The sequence below is a fragment of the Geotrypetes seraphini genome, chromosome 1, assembly GCF_902459505.1.
Source record: "Geotrypetes seraphini chromosome 1, aGeoSer1.1, whole genome shotgun sequence".
Lineage (NCBI taxonomy): Eukaryota > Metazoa > Chordata > Amphibia > Gymnophiona > Dermophiidae > Geotrypetes > Geotrypetes seraphini.
This window is the reverse complement of record NC_047084.1, coordinates 524,058,048-524,077,536: the sequence shown is the minus strand read 5'-3', so window position 1 is coordinate 524,077,536 and position 19,489 is coordinate 524,058,048. Positions and strand designations below refer to the sequence as shown.

At 43.4% G+C, this 19,489-nt stretch overlaps 1 protein-coding gene across 5 annotated transcripts in view; it reads right to left on the bottom strand.

The window, feature by feature from the left end:
• Positions 1-19,489, bottom strand: part of ZNF608 (zinc finger protein 608) — a 195,642-nt gene that overhangs the window by 14,180 nt on the left and 161,973 nt on the right. For all 5 annotated transcript variants that reach the window (XM_033928994.1, XM_033928993.1, XM_033928992.1 and 2 more), the window contains 2 exons: positions 14,030-16,481; positions 1,374-1,785 (listed from right to left, as the gene is read on the bottom strand). In XM_033928994.1, coding sequence (XP_033784885.1) covers positions 1,374-1,785; positions 14,030-16,481 — 2,864 coding nt within the window. The remainder of the gene's footprint in view (positions 1-1,373; positions 1,786-14,029; positions 16,482-19,489) is intronic.

Below are 19,489 nucleotides of genomic sequence, written 5' to 3'. Positions count from 1 at the left end.
CCGACAGGCTGCTGTTGCAGCTGTTATAGAAGCGATTTCTTAAAAAGGAGTCATGGAAACCACTGAGACTCCAGGCGGTATATAACTTTTTTAAATAAATAAATAAATGACGGGCCTAGAGGGGCCTGAGGCTCTGATTGGCCCAGGTTAAAGCCTTTCCTATGGGAGGAGTCTTATGCGTTTGGGCCAATCAGAGCCTCAGGCCCCTTCCCAGTGCATCTGGGGAGAGGCTTAAGGCTCTGATTGGCATGGATGCCTAAGGCCCCATCCATAGGAAGTCTTAAACAACCTGGGCCAATCAGAGCCTCAGGCCCCTCCCCGGAGCATCCCAGGATGCACCAAGGAGGGGAAGGCCCGCCATTTTGAAGAGGTGGGCCTGCTGGTCAGAGAGAGTAAGCATCCCTCCAGCCATCCATCTAAGTAAGGTAAGGGGGAGAGGGCGGGGTTTGTCAAAGGCACTGGGGGAGGGGGTTACGTGGCGGTGGGAGAGAGTGGGCATCTTTCCCGCTGTCAAGGGGATGTTGGGGTGTGTGTTTGGTGGCAGGAGAGAGTGGACATCCCTTCCACTGCCGGGAAGGGGTGGGGTGTTTGCGGTGGAAGTGGGCATCTCTCCTGCTGCCAATGGGGGCTATAACACGTGTGCTTTTACCACTCCCACTGAAAAAAAAAAAGACTATAATTTATGAGAATCATGTAATTTTTTTTTTTCATTATCCACAGTCAAAACACACACCACAAGATGCACTTTTAACAGTGCTGGCACTGTACCGGCACCCCTGGACCAGTCACTGATTTTGGTTGCCAAAAGCCGACGTCACTCTTGGAGAATGACTCAGTGATGTTTAAGAATCCACTGGAGTGCTCGTTTTAATATTCAAGAGCCCATTTGCATGGCAGTGTCAGAGACTGCTAGAAAGCTCGCTAAAGACTGCGATAAGTCATTTTGATAATCCACCACTAAAATGCATGCAGGCTAAACCGTCTGGAACCAGTTTAGCAACCGCACTAAAGGCAACCTTAAGTTTTGAGAATCTAGCCCTAAGTCTCATTTTATAAAATGGGACCCATGCTAAAATAGCTTGAGTTAGTGGTAAAATAATACGTTTTAACATTAGCCCACATTGATAACTACATTCCTTAATTTTTTAAAGATGTGCTAACAAACCAAATGTGTGCTCAGAAATGCAGTCTAGCAACAAAAGCAAATTGTTAGAGGCTGCATCTACCAAGGAACATCTTGAATGAAATTGGCTTTATCTATAAAAATTTTTTGTACAACTTATATACAGTTAGTTTCTCACCCAATATTGAAACACCTTTCATTCACACAGAACTTCTCAGAACTTTATTATTCCAGAACATTTATTACATACCTGGATAGCTGTGCATTAGAACAGGAGATACTGCACGGTATGCAGGATGGTTGGGATCATACATCTGTGTATATGGATAAGTGTGCAAATACTGAATGTATGATTGATGCTGACTCATTGGTGAAGAAACTGCCACACGGGCAGTTCGTGAGTCTTTCCAGTTCACAGGAGTCTTTCGATCATCATTTTTATTTTTGTTTTCATCTATTGATTGAGAATCAAGGCGTTTGCTTTCTTTGGGATCTTCTTTAGTGCCTGATGGTACAGAATGATTGGGTATGGAGCTTTCTTTATTAGGTGTTTTTCTAGGACTGTCTTCTTTTAATTTCTTCTCCCGTTCGAATTCTTCTTTTTGTTGATCCATATATTTTGGCTGGTACATATAATGATGCCATGTTCTTGAATCTGAGTCCTAATGGCATGGAAAAACGTTTAGTTTATTTTTAACACTTTGAACACCATACTCAGACTGCAGGAGACTGCACCATATCTGGCCACCGGTATTGAATTTCTAGTTAGAGAATGACACAGGGACAAATTTGTCCCCGTAGGATCTCTCTCCATACCTGTCCCATCCCTACAAGCTCTGTCCTCATCTGCACAAGCCTTGAACACTTATGATTTTAAAGTGTTTGAGGTTTGTGCAGGTGAGGACAGAGCTTGCAGGGATGGGGCAGGGGCAGGGACAGGGCCAGAACTCGTGGAGACAGGACAGGGATCCTGTGGGAATGGGGCCAGATTTGTCCTTCTGTCATTTTCTTTTTCTGGCCAAGGCGTTGCCGGCTATGCTAATATTCAGTAGCTAGTTGGCTAAGTTTCAATGGCCAAAGATATACCATCCTTTTAGGTGGTTGTCTTTAGCCACTGAACTTAGCCAGCAAGCTGCTGTATACTGGCAGTGATTGGCTATGTGCATGATACAGCTGGTCACCAGCCAATCTGGAGACTGGGATATTCAATGTGAGATAGCAGGTTATCCCCTGCTCAGTATCAGGAGATAGCCAGCTAAGTGCTATTTACCTGGCCAGGAGCTGTTCCTGGCAGGCTAAATAACGTTGAATATCAGGCCCTTAGTCTTCTTTTAGGCACAGTCCAACTATCTGTAACACCAAACCATACCTTAAGTCTGAAACTAGTTTAATGCAGACTACTCCCAGACATTACCATTTACAGGGACTTATTCAACAACTGTTTCATTCATTTTGGTCTGTTCACAGTAAAAATGTAAAACACTCATTCTATTTTGTACCACTGGCATGTTGTGGTTTTAAAATGGGAAAATAAACGGTAGTTTATTTGATTCATTCATGTAAATGTTGACCATGTAAAGCAGGAAAATTAACTACTTCTCAGGAGCTGCAGCACATTTTCATGCTGGTGAGCCACATGAATGCAAGACATCGAAGCACTCTTCCCTGGAAGAACTGTGGACTTTGGGCCCCTGCTGAAATATTCCTTGGGCCTCCATAATTAAACTGTATCACTATGCCCTCTGCCTTTCCTCCCCCATAATTTCTGCCTCTTTCAAATATGATGTCCAGATTCTGTGCCATTCTTAACCCCTGCTCAATCTGCTCCACTCCTCAGAAGACCCATCAAGTTAAATTCTGGGCTCTGAAAAGGAGGTCAGAGTAGCAGCAATGTTTTGTATTCAGAGATTTTGTATAATATGGAGAAGTTTTGGAGAAGCAGGGGAGAAATGAATTTATGGGGTTGACTAGGTTTGATGTAAAAGAGGTTGTACTGGTGTGAACAAGCTTACTGGGCTTGATAGACCTCTGATCTGTCCCACTATGGCAATGTGTATATTCTTAAAATCCACAAAAGGCAATTCTGCCATTGGGCCCTTGATACATTCAGCATCTCCCCTTCACACCAGTACAACCTCTTTTACATCAAACCTAGTCAACCCCATAAATTCATTTCTCCCCTGCTTCTCCAAAACTTCTCCATATTATACAAAATCTCTGAATACAAAACATTGCTGCTACTCTGACCTCCTTTTCAGAGCCCAGAATTTAACTTGATGGGTCTTCTGAGGAGTGGAGCAGATTGAGCAGGGGTTAAGAATGGCACAGAATCTGGACATCATATTTGAAAGAGGCAGAAATTATGGGGGAGGAAAGGCAGAGGGCATAGTGATACAGTTTAATTATGGAGGCCCAAGGAATATTTCAGCAGGGGCCCAAAGTCCACAGTTCTTCCAGGGAAGAGTGCTTCGATGTCTTGTATACAACAGTGATCAATCCAGGTCACAAGCACAATCCCAAAAGAGCAAAACAGATTTTATGCTGCTTATCTCAGAAACAAGCCATGGATAGTGACTGTATATTGAGAGCCTTGAGGTCAAATAAATGCTTGTAGGGATCACAGGTTATGGGGAAGATGGCCCTGCACAACCAAACTTGAACCTGGGAGAGGCAAGACAGTTCCCCAATACTAATTGGCACTTTTGAAGTAGTAAAGTTGTGTGTACCATGAGCTAGACAGAGGAAAGTTGCACTGAGAACCTGGAGGCCAACTTGATGTTCATTAGGTTCATGGGTTATGAGGGTAGGGGCTGCAAATTTCCCATCTTAAATTTTAAAGTGGTTTTTTCGCTTTGAGCCAATAATGTGGGGAACCTAAAATGCACAGCACAGAAGCTATTCCATGGTCACAATGTCTTTGTTAAGCAATTTTCAAAACTATGGGCACATATAGGGGCAATTCTATAACAAAACACCCATATATAGGTACCCAGATTGTGCTCATCTATAATGGAAAGTAGATATTTGCGTTCTTTTATAGAATACCAGCACAGGTGAAATATGTGTCTATAATTTAGGCTGTTTAAATCCCTGAAAGCATGACCAAAAGTTTTAAGCTAAGTATTTAAACTATTTATACACTAAGGTGGAAAAAAGTATTTATAAATTTAATAGCAAAGTATGGAAGATCCGGTGAGGAAGTAGTACATAAAGCCTGACCCAATAAATTTGTATGAGTGCTAGGTGGTACTTCTGAGGATCTATAAATGTTGTATTATTTACTGTGAAGAGAGTTAGGAGGGGTAAGAGAATATACACCCTTCCAATCTGAAGTTTGGGCTATACTTTCACAGAAAATTTAACTTGAACTATTGTGCTATTTGGTCATATAATTTAGGCATGAGCATTTATTCCAGCCACAGCTCCTAAATGCTGGAGAGAAGAACAAAGTACTGTATTGTTCAAGTTATGTACTTAATGTGAGGCCTAGGGCCGTAGGGTGTCTGGAGCCTATACAAGGCCCGGCACTGGCGCTAGCTTCACTGATGCAGAGACTTCGAGTCTAATGCTCGTGAGGTCCTGTTGGTACCGCCCCTCTGATGCAAACATGTCAAAGTGAGTGGACAGGGTCTTCACGAGCGTGTGGACGAGAAGGCTCTTCGTTGAAGTTAGTACCAGTGCCGGGCCCTGTGTGGAATCCAGATTCCAGATCAGGCAGTGGTAAGGCAGAAAAAGAAAGAAGGTTAGAGGAGAAAAAAACACTTGACTTGCTTGAGGAGGGGGGTGGGGAGGGGTGAAGAGGGAGCGATATTGGTCTGAGGGATGTGGGGAAATGGAGAAAGTTGGTAAGGGTGGTTGGCTGGCTGGATGAGTGTGGAGAAATGCTGGACATGGATGGAGGAGAAGGGATATGCTTCTTATTTATTTATTTAGATTTTTATCCCGTCCTCCCAATAGCTCAGAACAGCCTACAAGCAAATATTCACAGTGGAGTACATTTGGACAATACAAAGACTATACAGTAGTTTAAATACAAGGACTATACAGCAATTTAAGTACAGATTAAGAATGGAGAAGAGAGGGTAGAGGGGATTAATGGGGATGAGGTGTAGACTGTGGGTGAATTTTAGTTGAAGAGTAGAGTCTTTACCGCTTTCCAGAAGGTCATCAATGAGCTCTGTAATCTGATTTTGGGGGGGGGGGGGGGTTTGGTTCCAGAGTTGGGAGATGAAGGGAAGAAACACACATGGATGTAGGAGAGGGAACGGGAACTGAAGAGAAAGGGAAGATATCCACATGGATGAAGACAAACAAAAGAGAGAGGAAGAAGATGCACATTGTGACAAACCAAGCCGCCGTGCTGGTTTTGCACCTAGAGCTGCCAAGAAGACCATGTGCAGAAGAGCTAACCAGATCAGCTCTAGTGAGCAACTCGAGTCTGACCTCCCTTGTCCATGTTGTAAGAACAGTGGTAATCTGGATCAGGTTGGTTATGAGCAGGCAGAACCACAGCATTTGCACCGTTAGAACAGCAGCTAGGGCAGCTAGAGCCAAGGTTGCTGCACCTGTAAGAATAAGGCAAAGCAGATAGGGGAAGCTGGAGCTGATGCTGCCTGCAGTGGAACCAAAGCCCATCCCCCTCTACAGACTGAAGGGGAGTAGCTTTGTTCGGATTAAAGGCAGGCTGAATGAAGCAGGAAGGGGAGTGGAGAGTAATGTGGCAGAAACATTCCAGCAGGATGAAGCAAGGCAGGAGCCTTGGAGAGAGAAGGCAGACTCTGAGGTATCAGATTGGCCAATGCAGGAAGTAGAAGAAAGTTGCTGTATTTCCAACTTTCATATTCCAGAGGATTTTATGGAAGTGGAAATCCAGGGAACCTGCCCTACCTCAGAGGTTCCAGCAGAGCTCATGGAAATTAACTAAGGGAGTAAGTAGCTGTGAGACAGCTAGTGTTTTTTTTTCTCCTTTCAATGTATGTTTTGTGTTTTGGTGGACAAGATTTCTGGCTAAGAAATAATTACTTACCTGGATTTTACAATCTGCTAACTGTATATCTAGTTTGGGCCAAAAGGCATTAAGCTAAGAGTGAATGTTTCTATATGCTAAAAACTCACTATGTTTGTAGTGGTGAAGAAGCAATCACACAATCCCCTTCAGCTATGCTGCATACCAATATGTGCTATAGCAGGGATGCCCACACTTTTTTGGCTTGCAAGCTACTTTTAAAATGACCAAGTCAAAATGATCTACCAACAATAAAATTAAAAAAAACCCCACAAAAGCACACTGTACGCAGAGAAAATGTTAATTATCATTTATATTTGGGTTTTTTTTTCAGAGGTCAAGGCAGATGACTTTAAAATATGCAATGTCACCTCAGTAACAACTATACAAAAATAGACAAATATACCCCCTCCCCTTTTACTAAACCGCAACAGCGGTTTTTAGTGCAGGGAGCTGTGCTGAATGCCACTTGCAGCTCTCGACACTCATAGGCTCCCTGTGCAAAAAACCACTATCGCGGTTTAGTAAAAAGGGGGCCATAGTGCAAAATATAGACAGCAGATATAAATTCTCAAAACGGACACATTTTGATCACTAAATTGAAAATAAAATCATTTTAGTCTGGTGATTTCATGAGTCTCTGGTTGCTCTTCCTTCTTCTGTAAATGCAATATTTATTTACTTCTGCGTTTCTTTCTTTCTGCCCCCTCCCCTTTTTTTTCTCTCTCCCCCTGCATCCCTCTTTATTTCTGTCTTTCTCTCTCCCCCTGCCCCCCAAGCCATCGCACCAATTTCTCCACTTCCACGATTCTTTCTCACTCCCTGCCCCCCCCCCAATTACCACGCTGATTTCTCCCTGCCTCCCCGAGCCAGGCCTAGCACGTATAAATGCTGGGCCCACAAACCTTCACTTCCGACGTCAATTCTGACTTCAGAGGAAGTTCCAGGCCAGCCAGGCAGCGATTGGCTGGCCCAGACCTTCCTCTACGATGTCAGAATTGACGTCAGAGGTGAAGGCTTGTGGGTCCGGCCCTTGTACGCGCCTGGCCTGGCTTGGGGAGGCAGAAAGAACAAGATTGCAAAGGCAATGCGATCGACTCGCGTTGCCTTTGCGATCTCTACTGGTCAATCGTGATTGACCATTTGGGTACCCCTGTGCTACAGTGACTAGGGAGCTTGAGGTAGAGCTCCCCGGTTGTTTGGTGCCTCAGAGAGAATGTTCAAGTTGTATGTTGCTGGGAATATAACACTCAAATATGCACTGTCCTGTGAATATCTTGTTCCTGCCTATAAATAATTTGACACAGAAAATAAGTTTTGTTTCTGACAAGCAAGTGAAATTCGAAGACTGAGCCAGAGTGGATGGTCTCAGGCAATACAAGGGCATGTGTTTTTTTTTCTCTCAAAATATGTTTGGTTGTGACTCCCTGCTATCAGGACTGAGGTCTATGCCTTCATGCAAGGAGTTGAATGCTGATGAATCACTATTGTAGTGCTGGACTAGAGCTGGATTTGAAGCTTATAGTTTTCTCTGTACTGTTTGCCAGAGGCATATGTTTTCTTTTGACCTTATTTTGAAAACTGATTTTTTTTCTTGTGAAAAGTAGAATGTGTTTTGCTTTATGCTATACCTTTTGACCACTAAGATCAGAATGACCAATCTTGACTTTGAGAAATTCTGCCTGAGTCAGTATTTGATTGGTTGAAGCCTAGGCAGTTACTTAGGGCCTAGGCAGTTACTTAGGGCCAAGAAGAAGACCTGAAGATACCCCTGGTAGTAGGGGACACGTCAGATCATAGTTTTTTGTCATTTTTTAACTCCGCTCTGAGAAGTGTTTGTGACAACATGGATAAAGTGGAATGGAAGGAAATAGAGAGAGGAGATGCACATAGATGAAAGGGAAAAGGAAAAGATGCATGTAGATGGAGGAAGGGAGGGAGGGAGGGAATAGAAAGGGAGAAGTGTTGGGCATGAGTGTGTGAGTGAGAGGGAAAGGAATAAAGAAAAAAAATGTTGGGCACCGAAAGAGAAGAATGAGGTACAGATGCATGGGGAAGAGAAGGATGAGAGGGAGAAATGTTGGATATAGTCATGGAGAGGGAACAGTGGGACATATTGAAAGGGATTGGAGGAATGTTGGATATAATGGAGGGAGAGATGTGACATGTGCTGGAGAGGGGTGACAGAAGGAGAAATGTTGGGCATGAAACTGATGAGCAGTGGTGAAAGATGCTGCACATGATCCTGGGATGAGAGAGGGGAAAATGTTGGATGTGGCAGTAGAGGGGATGGGAGAGATACACCATGGATCTCTCTCTCTCTCTTTCTCCACTCCCTTTACAGCAAAGGAGGGAATGAGAGAAATACAGATGGACAATGAGAGAGGGAGACATGTTGCCAATGGGGGTGAAGGAGAGAGGAAGAAAAGTTAGACTCATGGAGGGACAGAGAGAGATGTTGGTTGGGGAAGGGAATGAGATCTGGAGGAGAGGAAGCGTGCAAGAGGCAGAAAGAAAGAATTGTTGGATGCACAGTCAGAAGGAAGTGCAACCAGAACCTAATAAAATCACCAGACAACAAAGGTAGGGAAAATTATTTTATTTTCAATTTTGGGCTCCTTTTACAAAGGTGCGCTAGCGTTTTTAGCGCACACACAAGATTAGCGCACGCTAGCCAAAAATTACCGCCTGCTTAAAAGAAGGCGATAGCGGCTAGCGCGCGGGGCATTTTAGTGCATGCTAAAACCGCTAGCGCACCTTTGTAAAAGGAGCCCTTAGTGATCTAAATATGTCTGTTTTGAGAATTTATATCTGCTGTCTATATTTTGCACTATTATTTGTCTATTTTTTTGAAGCTGTTCCTGAGGTGACATTGCATGTTTTAAAATCATCTGCCTTGACCTCTTTGAAAAAAAAAATGAATATAAATGATAATTAACATTTTCTCTGCTACAGTGTGCTTTTTAATTTTGTGGTTACCTTTATGTATTGTTAATAAGATTATATGGTGTATATAAGAAAAATGAATGGAAGAAATTGCATTACAATTAGTCCTATTATTATGGGGATAGGATTAGGGGCGGGGCTTGGACGGGGATACTCAGTTGATATTTGTTAGACTTAGGGGGTTACTTGACTTGAAGAAGTTGAGAAACACTGCCTTAAAACAACCAGAGAAAACCAATTGCACTAGAAAGGAAAAGACAATGACAGAAAGGAGCCCCTTGGTAGTGACATACAATCCAGAGCTGGAAAAACTAAGAAAAATTAAGAGATCTACAACTACTATTCCAAGAAGATGAATTACTAAAATAAATATTCTCAGCTCCACTTGTGCTGGCCTTCTGCCAGCTACCTAATCTTAAACAGAAACTGGTAAGAAGCAAACTCCCTACACAAGCCCTCAAAGAGAGAATAGCATACATCCTTGCGGAATAGCAAGCTGCAAACTGTGTAAGGGAAGAACATTCAACATAAGAGGATCCTTCACATGCTTATCTTCCAATATGTTATACATGTATATTATTCAATGCAAAAAGTGCAAAGAAGGGTGCTACATTGGTGAATCAGGCCAGATGCTAAAGTCTAGGATCAACTTACACAGATATCATATTAAAAATTAAAATGCCAAACAAGATGTCACTTCTGTCAGACAGCACTTTGAAAAAACTGACTACTGCCCCATTGATTCTATGGTGAGGGTACTAAAAGGAAATTTTAAGACAATCCAAGAGCGCAAGACTTTTGAAATCAAAATGCTAAAATATTTTTATACCCACCGGACAGGACTCAACAAGGACCTTGGCTTTCTTTCCCACTACAAAGAAACTTAGGCCCAGATGCACTAAAGTCACCGTGCATCTAACGATTGTCGCTAAACTGGTTGAACGGTTTGGCGATGACTTAATTTTGCTGACCGATGTTCTCAATGGCTCACCGCATGCTATTCCATGCATCTGTTGCAGTCTCTGACTCTGCTATGCAAACGACTTCATTAGTATTAAAATGAAGTCATTAATATTAAAACATGACCATTGATTGATGCTCTAACATCACTTTGCAATGCACAAAAATAATGATTCTACCTACCTGAAAAACTGACAGGTCTAGGTGTGGGAGGGGGGGTCCAGGTTTTGGTCAGTCAGGGGTGTAGGAATGGTCTGGGTGCCCGAGGCATGAAGAAGTGGGCATTTCTCCTGCTAGTGATTTTTGCTGGGATGGGGTGTGGGAGTGCAGTGAGGTTCGGGACCATGAGGGTATGGATTTCTGAGGCATGAGTCGAGTCTCTTTCATTTGAAAGGAAACTCTGTAATAAGAGGGCATAGGATGAAGTTAAGAGGTGATAGGCTCCTGAATAATCTGAGGAAATACTTTTTTACGGAAAGGGTGGCAGATGTGTAGAACAATCTCCTGAAGAGGTGGTGGAAACAGAGACTGTGTCTGAATTCAAGAGGGCCTTGGATAGGCACGTGGGATCTCAGAGAGAGAGAAAGAGATAATGGTTACTTCAGATGGGCAGACTAGATGGGCCATTTGGCCTTTATCTGCGTGTTTTTCCCCATTGTCCGATCCAACCCATGCAAATTAGTAAAACCCCTTGCAAAATAGCCAAGCAATTGATTCACTAACATTTGCTTGGCTATTTTGAATCGGGTTTTACTATCCTAAAACCCGACTGCTGTAGACCTATTGGTAGAAAACTGGAACGTTCTTCCGGAGGTTGTTATAGGGGAAAACACCTCCAGGGATTCAAAACAAAGTTAGACAAGTTCCTGCTGAACCAGAACGTAAGCAGGTAAAGCTAGTCTCAGTTGGGGCACTGGTCTTATCCTAAGGGCCGCTGCTGGACACGGACTGCTGGGCACAATGGACCACTGGTCTGACTTAGCAGTGGCAATTCTTATGTTCTTAACTGTGTTACCGACAGGTCTGCCGGTTTTACACACGCAAAATATCTACTCCATAAAAAAAAGAGTAAAAAACAGGCAGACCTGTCAAAACACTCCCACCCCTATCCCGTGACCCACAAATGGCAGGAGGGATGCTCACTCCCTCCTGCCACCCGATGCTCCCCTCACCTCACTGAAAATATGGCAGGAAAGATGCCTGGTCCCTCCTGCCATCAGCCCCCTCCTTCCCCGTCCGTACACCCTCCCCACCCACCAAACACCTGTGCTTAAAAATATGGCAGGAAGGATGCCCACTCCCTCCTGCCACTGAACAATGGATGCCACCGCCACAAACCTTTACACTGGGAGCAGGAGGGGTGCTCAGTCCCTCCTGCTCCTCCGGCCTCCTCTGATGCAATACAGGCCTTAGGCCCCAACCTGGTGCATCATGTGATGCACGGGGAAGGGCCTAAGGCCCTGATTGGCTGAGGGGCCTGAGGCAACTGAGCCAATAAGGAACTTCCTTAGGAAGGAGTCTAAGGAAGTCCTTAATTGGTGCTGAAGGGAAGTGGAGGGAGCAGATGCTGGTTGGAAGGGGAGAGTGAGAGAGGGAACAGATGCTGAAAGTGGAGAGAGAGGGAGCAGACGTTAGAAGGAAGTAGGGAGGAGAAAAGAGGAGCAGACACTGGATGGGAGGGGAGAGAGGGGAACAGACACTGGATGGGAGAGGATAGAGAGGGAAGCAGAATCTGGAAGGAAGTGGAGAGGAGAGAGCGAGCACATGCTGGATGGAAGGAGGGGATAAAGAAAAAGAGCACATGCTGGATTGGGGGAAGAGGACGGATTTAGTGAGATACTGGAAGGGGTGAGGGAAAGAGATGGTAAGCTGTAGGTAGACACAATGAAAGGGAAATTGAGGACTGGAAAGTAAGTAGACAAGAGGTAGAAAACAAATTGAGAAGGAAAAGCAGAAAAGGAAGGGAAAGGGAGAGGAGAGAGAGATACCAGAGATTTGGGGGAGGGGAGGATCTGAAGGGAGGAGAGTGATGCTAACAACCACCTGGGGGAGGGAGTGAGAGATGGAAGGGAAGAAGACAGAGATGCCAGACCATGGGGAGCGGTGGGAAGAAGATGTGTACCAGACCAATGGAGGGGGGAGGGAGAGATGGAAGGGAGAGACAGACAGTTTGTGGTAGAGGCATAGAAATAGAGCAGATGCCATAAGGAAGAGGCAGAGAGAAGGCAGACAGTGGATGGAAAGAAGAGAATGATGTGAATATGAGGAAAGCAGAAACCAGACAACAAAAGTAGAAAAAAAAATTATATTTCTTTTCTGCTTTAGGATAAAGTAGTATTGCTTTAGAATAAAGTAGCATTGTAGCTGTGTTCAATATAAAACTATTTGAAGCTTGTTTGGATGGGATCAGATGGTTTGTGGGGACAAGGCAGGGACGGGGACAAGCTCATGGGGACAGACAGGGTGGGGATGGGGACCGAGCTCACAGGGACGGGGCGGGGATGGGACCGAGTTCACAGGGACGGGGACAATTTTTTTCCCCGTGTCATACTCTAGTTAGGACCCAAACTGGTGAACTGGATTAGAAACTGGTTGACAGACAAGACACCGGAGGGTGGTGGTTAATGGAATCCGCTCAGAGGAAGGAAAGGTGAGTAGTGGAGTCCCTCAAGGATTGGTGCTGGGGCTGATCCTTTTCAATATGTTTGTGAGCGACATTGCTGAAGTGTGTAATACTCGCAAAATATCTGCCCGATTAAAATTTTTTTTTAAAAAAAAGCCGTCAGAAGCCCTGACAGCAGTGACAGGAGGCTGCTTCTCCTGTCACTACTATCAGGGCTCTGCCCCGACTCAATCACTTTGAGTCGGGAGTTTGCATGCAAATGATTTGCACCTCTGTGCAAATCATTTGCATAGAAAGAAGATAGTGATCAATTGCTGTTTTTAAAATCGGCCAACAGCAACTGACTCCCTATCTTTAGTGAATCTGGGCCTTAGTGTCCGAAGATCTAAAGGCAAAGAAACAGTGGGATAAGGTGGTGGCTGTTGCTACAAGGATACTAGGCTGTTTAGAAAGAAGCGTAGCCAGTAGAAGAAAGAAGGTGTTAATGCCCCTGTATAAGTGGTTGCACTCAGCCCTAGTAAATTTTCAGAGAAGTCAATTTAAGAGCATTTTTCTCAAAATTAAGGAGCATAAATCCTTTGAATATCAGGCCCCAGGATTTTAAGTTCATATAAAATTCAGGATCCTAAAATGTAGGCACATGAATTACAACTGTGTATTTTTTTTTGAGAACTAACCCTTTATTCCCATCTGCACCCCATAGACAGATAATGGGAGAAAAGCTTTAGTGAATCAGGCCCTCAATGGGACTTCATGCCATTATATCCTTTGTGGGGTTTTTTTTTAAATCACATCAAATGGCGTTTGTTTTATTTGAAAAACACAAAGCCGACCCTTAATTCTTATTCAGTACAGGTTTTCTTTGTCTAACCTTTGATACATTCTGTACATAATGTAAAACTATAAAGATATTTCACAAAAGCAAGGAAAACTGCTAAAAAAAAAAAAAAAGCTAAACTTATCCAGATGTGATATGAAACAGACAACTCAGAATTCTTACCAGCTCAGATGGTATTATGCACCGTACTTTCCTCTCTATAATAAATGAACAATGAGTCAGCTAATCTGCTGTAAATTATATAAACCCCTTTACAACAAACGTAAAAGTATTTGCAACAGTGTTGAAATTCTGTTCAGCAATTTGTTGTAGCACTCGTTACTGTCTACAACTTTCAATGTTGTTCTAAAGAAGGCTATCATAAACATTCAAGTCAGAGTGGTTCGTAAGCCAGGGCAGTTAAAATAAAATTTCATTTTAAATAAAGTAGCCAGATGGCTCTCTGTATTCTGACAAAATTCTGTTAGACAAGAGATGGAAAACAAGGAGTGCTCGAGAGAACAGAATGAAATGTGTGTGAGCTCGTTGCCTTACCTGTTTGAACCTCAGAGTGGGATCTACTCCTGTCTGTTTCATAGAGTCCATAACAGACTTCATTTCCACAGCTTCCTTAATGAGCTGGTGGTTTTCCATTTGTTTGGCTTTGAAACTATCCGACTGAAGTTGCTGGTGATGATTTGATAGAATCTGTGATTTTCCTGTTTCGTCATTTTTGTTAGGCATTGCTGATCCTAATTTACTGTTAATTTTGCTTGGCTCTGGAGTGGAGGGAGCTTTTGAGATGGTAGCAGATGGGATGATTTTTTGCTTGTCATCTTTTCCTGGCTCCTTTGATAAAAGCTGTTCATTTTTCCTTTCACAGTCTCTTCCACTTTGTGCCATTTTCTGTTCAGCTAGTCTCTGATCCTCATAATATTTTTCATATTGCTGTCTATAAACAGGATTGGATGCCATTAAAGACTTTTGGTCCATATAGAGTCCATAGGCATATTGGCCATAGTAAAGTGATTGGGCTAGGGCAGGATGTCTCTGGGTTATTACAGATTGATGCTGAGCTGGTAAATTAGTGGAGCTGGTTTCATTTTTCTTGGCATCTGAAATTTCCATTTTGTCTTTCTTTTCAGTTTCTTCATCAGTCTCTTTTTTGATCTTCATTCCTTGTGGGGTACTGTTGCTCCCAGCTGCAGGGGTGTTGACCTGTCCAGAGTGCATGTAGTTTGGAGAATAATAAGGATCATATCCATGGTAGTAAGGAGAATGGGACTCTTTCATTTGTGATGATTGTTCTGTGGTTGAAGAATGTCCTTTAACAACACTGTCCTTATTAGAAATAATATCTGAAGGAGAGCTGGCCTTTGACCTCATACCCTCTGACCTACTGTCAGAGCCCCCATCATCAGCAGCATCAGAAATATCAGAATAAGCAGGGCTGTTTGTTTTAGTTGTTGAACTGTCCCCACCGTTTTGGGTCAAAACATGTAGTGGTGCTATAGAAGGCTGCCCATTTATTGCAGTGCTGCATTCTAACCTGGAGGCACTCCCTATAGAAGGGCTAGGTGCATTATCTGTGAAAGTGTAAACCTTATCAGCTTCAGCTTTAATACTTGCCATTCTGCTCTCCTGGGACTCTGACAGCCCATTAGCTAGCACTTCATTCTTGCCAAGGTGGTCCTTTAAAAAATGCCCAGCCAAATCTTTCCCAGACCCTTTTGAATCCTCTAATTTTCCCAGCTTAGAATCCATTTTAGGGCTTCCAATGTCTTTACTTTCTTTGTCTTTTAGCTTTCTCTTCTCCTTTTTCTTTTTCTCTTTGAGTGATGTGAGAGCTGGGTTGACAGTGCTTGGTTCCCCCATGATTGTGGGCTTTGGCTGAATGGGTTTTAGTGGAGGGCTCTTTGGTGTTGCCTGGACAACAGTAGTAGTTAGAGAGGGCAATCCAGGTATTGTTCCTGTAGTAGTAGCTGTAAAAGCTGCAGTAGGTATAGCTATTAATTGTGGTGGGGTAGGAGTAGGAGCTGGAGCTGGAGCAATAGGCCTAGTGGCTTTCAGTTTTGAAAGATTTTTATCTACTTTGCAATTAGCAGCTTTTTTACCTTTCTCTCCCATATTTTTCTTGTCTATTAATCCTTCTGCTTCCAGCTTAGGCATTTCAGTTGTCAAACTACCTTCTGACACTGAGCAATTTTCTAATGTGGATGTCATATTGGATATTACAGGAAGGCTATTCAGCTCATTGTTAATACCCTTCTTTTTTCCAGAATTCTTACCAGCTTTAGAACTGATAATTGGAGTCGGGCCATTATTTATTAGTTCTCGTTTCCCTTTCGGAGTCCTTTGGACACTTAGTAAGCCTGGAGATGTTGGTGCTTTTAGCTGATCAAAACTTGATAAACTTGTGCTTGGCTCACTGCATTCAAGTGCCACAGAACTTAATGCTTCCTCACAGTCTGAAATTTTGTCCTCACCATCTGGCTCAAACTCCAGTTTATTTTCTGGATCTAAGTGTGCATGGGCTTGGTGATACCGCAGCCCATTGATGTGCTTGTATTTCTTGTTGCAATTTGGGTGAGGACAATCGATCAATACTGGGGATGAGCAACCTTGGTCTAAAAAAGTAGTTTCAGTTTTACCCTGTGGGGTAGTTGGGGTGCTTCTAGAGTTAGTACGAACTCTCTTTCCACATTTATTGTCCTCAGAACTAGAGTTTAAATCCAACTCCATGGAGGGTTTGCTTTTCCTTTTATTAGAAGAGGATGGACTAGCTTTGACTTCCTCCAATATACAGTTTGGGGGTGTCCGTCGCCCACTTGTGTTAAGGCTGCCTCGCCTCCCCTTTCCATTAGCACCACCTCGGTTTTTGTTTTGTAGTCCCCTCAGCTCTGTAAAGCCAGTATCATTCCCTAGTACAGGTGCAGCTGAACGTGCTCGTTTCCCTCTGCCTCGGCCACCTCTCACTTCAAGGTCACTTGTTGGTGATTCACAAAACCTACATAAATAAGCAACATAAGTCAAAATTAGAAAATTTTAAATAAAGCATATAATATTTTATTTTGTGTGCAGTATATTTTAAGTAAAAGACTTATAATATATATGTAGCACAATAAGAAGATTTAGATTGGAAATGTATCATATGGCAGCAGTGCTCATTAACATCAGCAAATGGCGGTGTGAAGGGGCAATGGTTTCCCAAAACAAAAAAAGAGAAACTGCTGTATCACAGGAAAGCCAAGCAGGAAAAACAATGTGGTAATGACTGAGGAGATTGGGGCTCCAATGGAATATCTTTATTATGTCTCACAAAATATAACAGTTCCAAAGACCTGATATGGACTATTTTTCAGCAGTCTATGCAGAGGGCGTAGCCAGAGGCAGGCCTGCCCAGATTGGTTTCAGGCCTAGCCATTCAGTAGCTACAGGCCACTAATGGTTTGTACATGCTGCCAGCGGGAATCCAAAAGCCTTCCTTCTGTCGTGTTTTTGTTTTGCACCAGAGGGAAGGCTTCTGGGTCAGACACTGGCAGTGTGTATGAACCGCTGCTAGTGACTAGAAGAAATAGTATGCAGGCTGAGGGGGGATAGGGAGGGAAAGAGAGGGAGAGAATCTGCTGCATGGGCTGGGGGGTTGGAAGGGAGGGAGATAAGAGAATTTGCTGCATGGGCTGGGGGGTAGAAAGGGAGGGAGAGAAAGTCTGCTGCACAGGCTGGGGGTGGGAAAGGAGGAAAAGAGAGAGCAATGTCTGCCCACTTTGGGCTCAGCCTCGCCCAAAATTGGCTGTCTGGCTATGTCACTGAGTCTATGCTTGCATAAGGAGACCACATGGTCTAAGACATAACATAAAGAAGAAAACATGTTAATAAATATAAAAAGATAATAGAAGTGACCATACAGTCAAAAATATTTAGTAGAGGTTAAAAAAATGTGTAAATGGAAATAATATTAACACAAAAATATATATACTGGTCAATATTAAGCTCACAGCGGTCAGCCAGTCCCAGATATTCAATGCTGGGCCATATATAGGCACAGTCATTGAATATTCAAGTCTAATTAAAGTTGTGCTGGCCACCAAAGCCAGCTCCAGCCTCAGGTCCAGATCCAGCCAGGCAGCCCAAGCTCCAGACCTAGCCTGGCAGACCCACCCATTGCAGGCCTCCTCCGGGCTTACCTTAAGCCCTGGTGGTCCAGCAGTGAGCTGGGACAGGAGTAAAACCTCCTGTGTCCTGTTCCTGCTGGCAGGCTTGTGAGGTTGACGTGAGAACTCATCGTAGCCATTTTCTGTAGTGAGACTGCACTGGGAAGATGTGTAGAAGACTGCTCCTGTAGCAACTCAAGGCTGAACCACCAGGTATGCCTTGGATGGGTCTGGGAGGTAGGCGGGGCGATAAGGAGCCAGCTGAGACCGGACATGGGATCCCCAGGGCTTAAGGTAGGCCCGGGGGTGGCCTGCGATGTCCAGGAGGAGGAAGCACTTAAATATAAACTCAGACCCCCATTTCTGGGTCATAAATCTCAGTTTATATTTAAGTATATACAGTGTGTGAATCCTGGCTGATATTTAGCTGGGACTTTCATATGGGTTTCTGCCAAGTCAGGGGCTATCCCTTCTAATCCTCTCTACCCCCCTAGAACTACCATTCCCATCCCTAGAGAAAGATCATGGTAGGCCCAAGCCTTCCAGACATATGTTGATAGTCTCTGATGATCTAGCAGGGCAAATGGGCAGGAGCAATGCTCTTGCCTGGCTGCCCACTCAAAATGTATTGTGAGGTAGCCACCACAGGTTGCAGCAGCCACTTTGCACAGGCAGGAGTGAGTAGGCAATGCTCTTGCCTGTTTGCCCTTGAAGACCAACAGGGACCATAAAGATAGGCCTGTAGAAGGGCCTACAAGGATGGAGGGAGGCTCAAGCTTGCTGTGATCTATCTTCAGGGGAGAGGGAGGGGAGGAGGGGCAGAGAAGAAAAGGAAGGAGCTGCATTTCAGAGGAATGGGAGGGAGGATCAGAAGGGGGTGCACCCTGAATTCCTCTGCAGACTGGTGCCTGGTTACCTCCATGGCTGAAGCCAGCTCAGCCTTTTTGCTATCCTAACTTCAGCCGCTTACTTGGTTAGTGGTCTGAATATGGCTGCTAACTGGTAAAGAACTAGCTCCTTCCTGGCTCCATTCATGGATTGCCCCCAGCTCTAACTGCGCAGTGTAGGAGCAGTCTGTGGTGATACTCAGCAGCAATGTTCAGTTAGATTGTGAGCCTGCTGGGACAGGTAGGGAAAATACTGAAGAGTACTTGATTACTATTCTGTGTACTTTATTATAAACCGCTTTGGGTGAATTAAATAAAGTGTCATTAAATATCAGTGCTTAGACAGGATCAGGCAATTTAACCATTTAACCAAGCAGGACCCTCTACTGTCTGGTTAAATCACTTTGAATATCAAACCCATAGATAAATAAATGAAGATATGACCAACATAAATATAATATAATGCTGAACATGAAAATTAATGTGAATAATAGAGACATAAAATTAACTAACTAACCTGTGAGGATACAACTAATAGCACAAAAAAACCCCCAACAGATGCAAATGACACTGGATCTTGATAAATCTACATATGCTATGTAAATTTAATATCCATATTATTCACGTTGATTTTCATGTTCAATGTTATTATTTTTCATTGCTTGTGCGTTTGTTGGTTGTATGCTCCTTTATCTATACATCTTTTAATGTCAATATTATTTATATTTAAAAAATGTTCACCTATAGAAAATATTTTTATCTGTATAGACATTTCTGTTCCTTCAATGATGTTTTTATATTGATTAACTTGTTTTCTATGCTATATTATGTCTTAGACCATTTGGTCTTCTAATACAGACACAGATTACTGAAACATGGGTCCAGCATCCAAAGGCATGACCTGAGTCATCTCCACTTTGTTTTTCCTGCTTGGCAACAGTTTTCCTTCACAGAACAAAAGTTAAACTATGGGG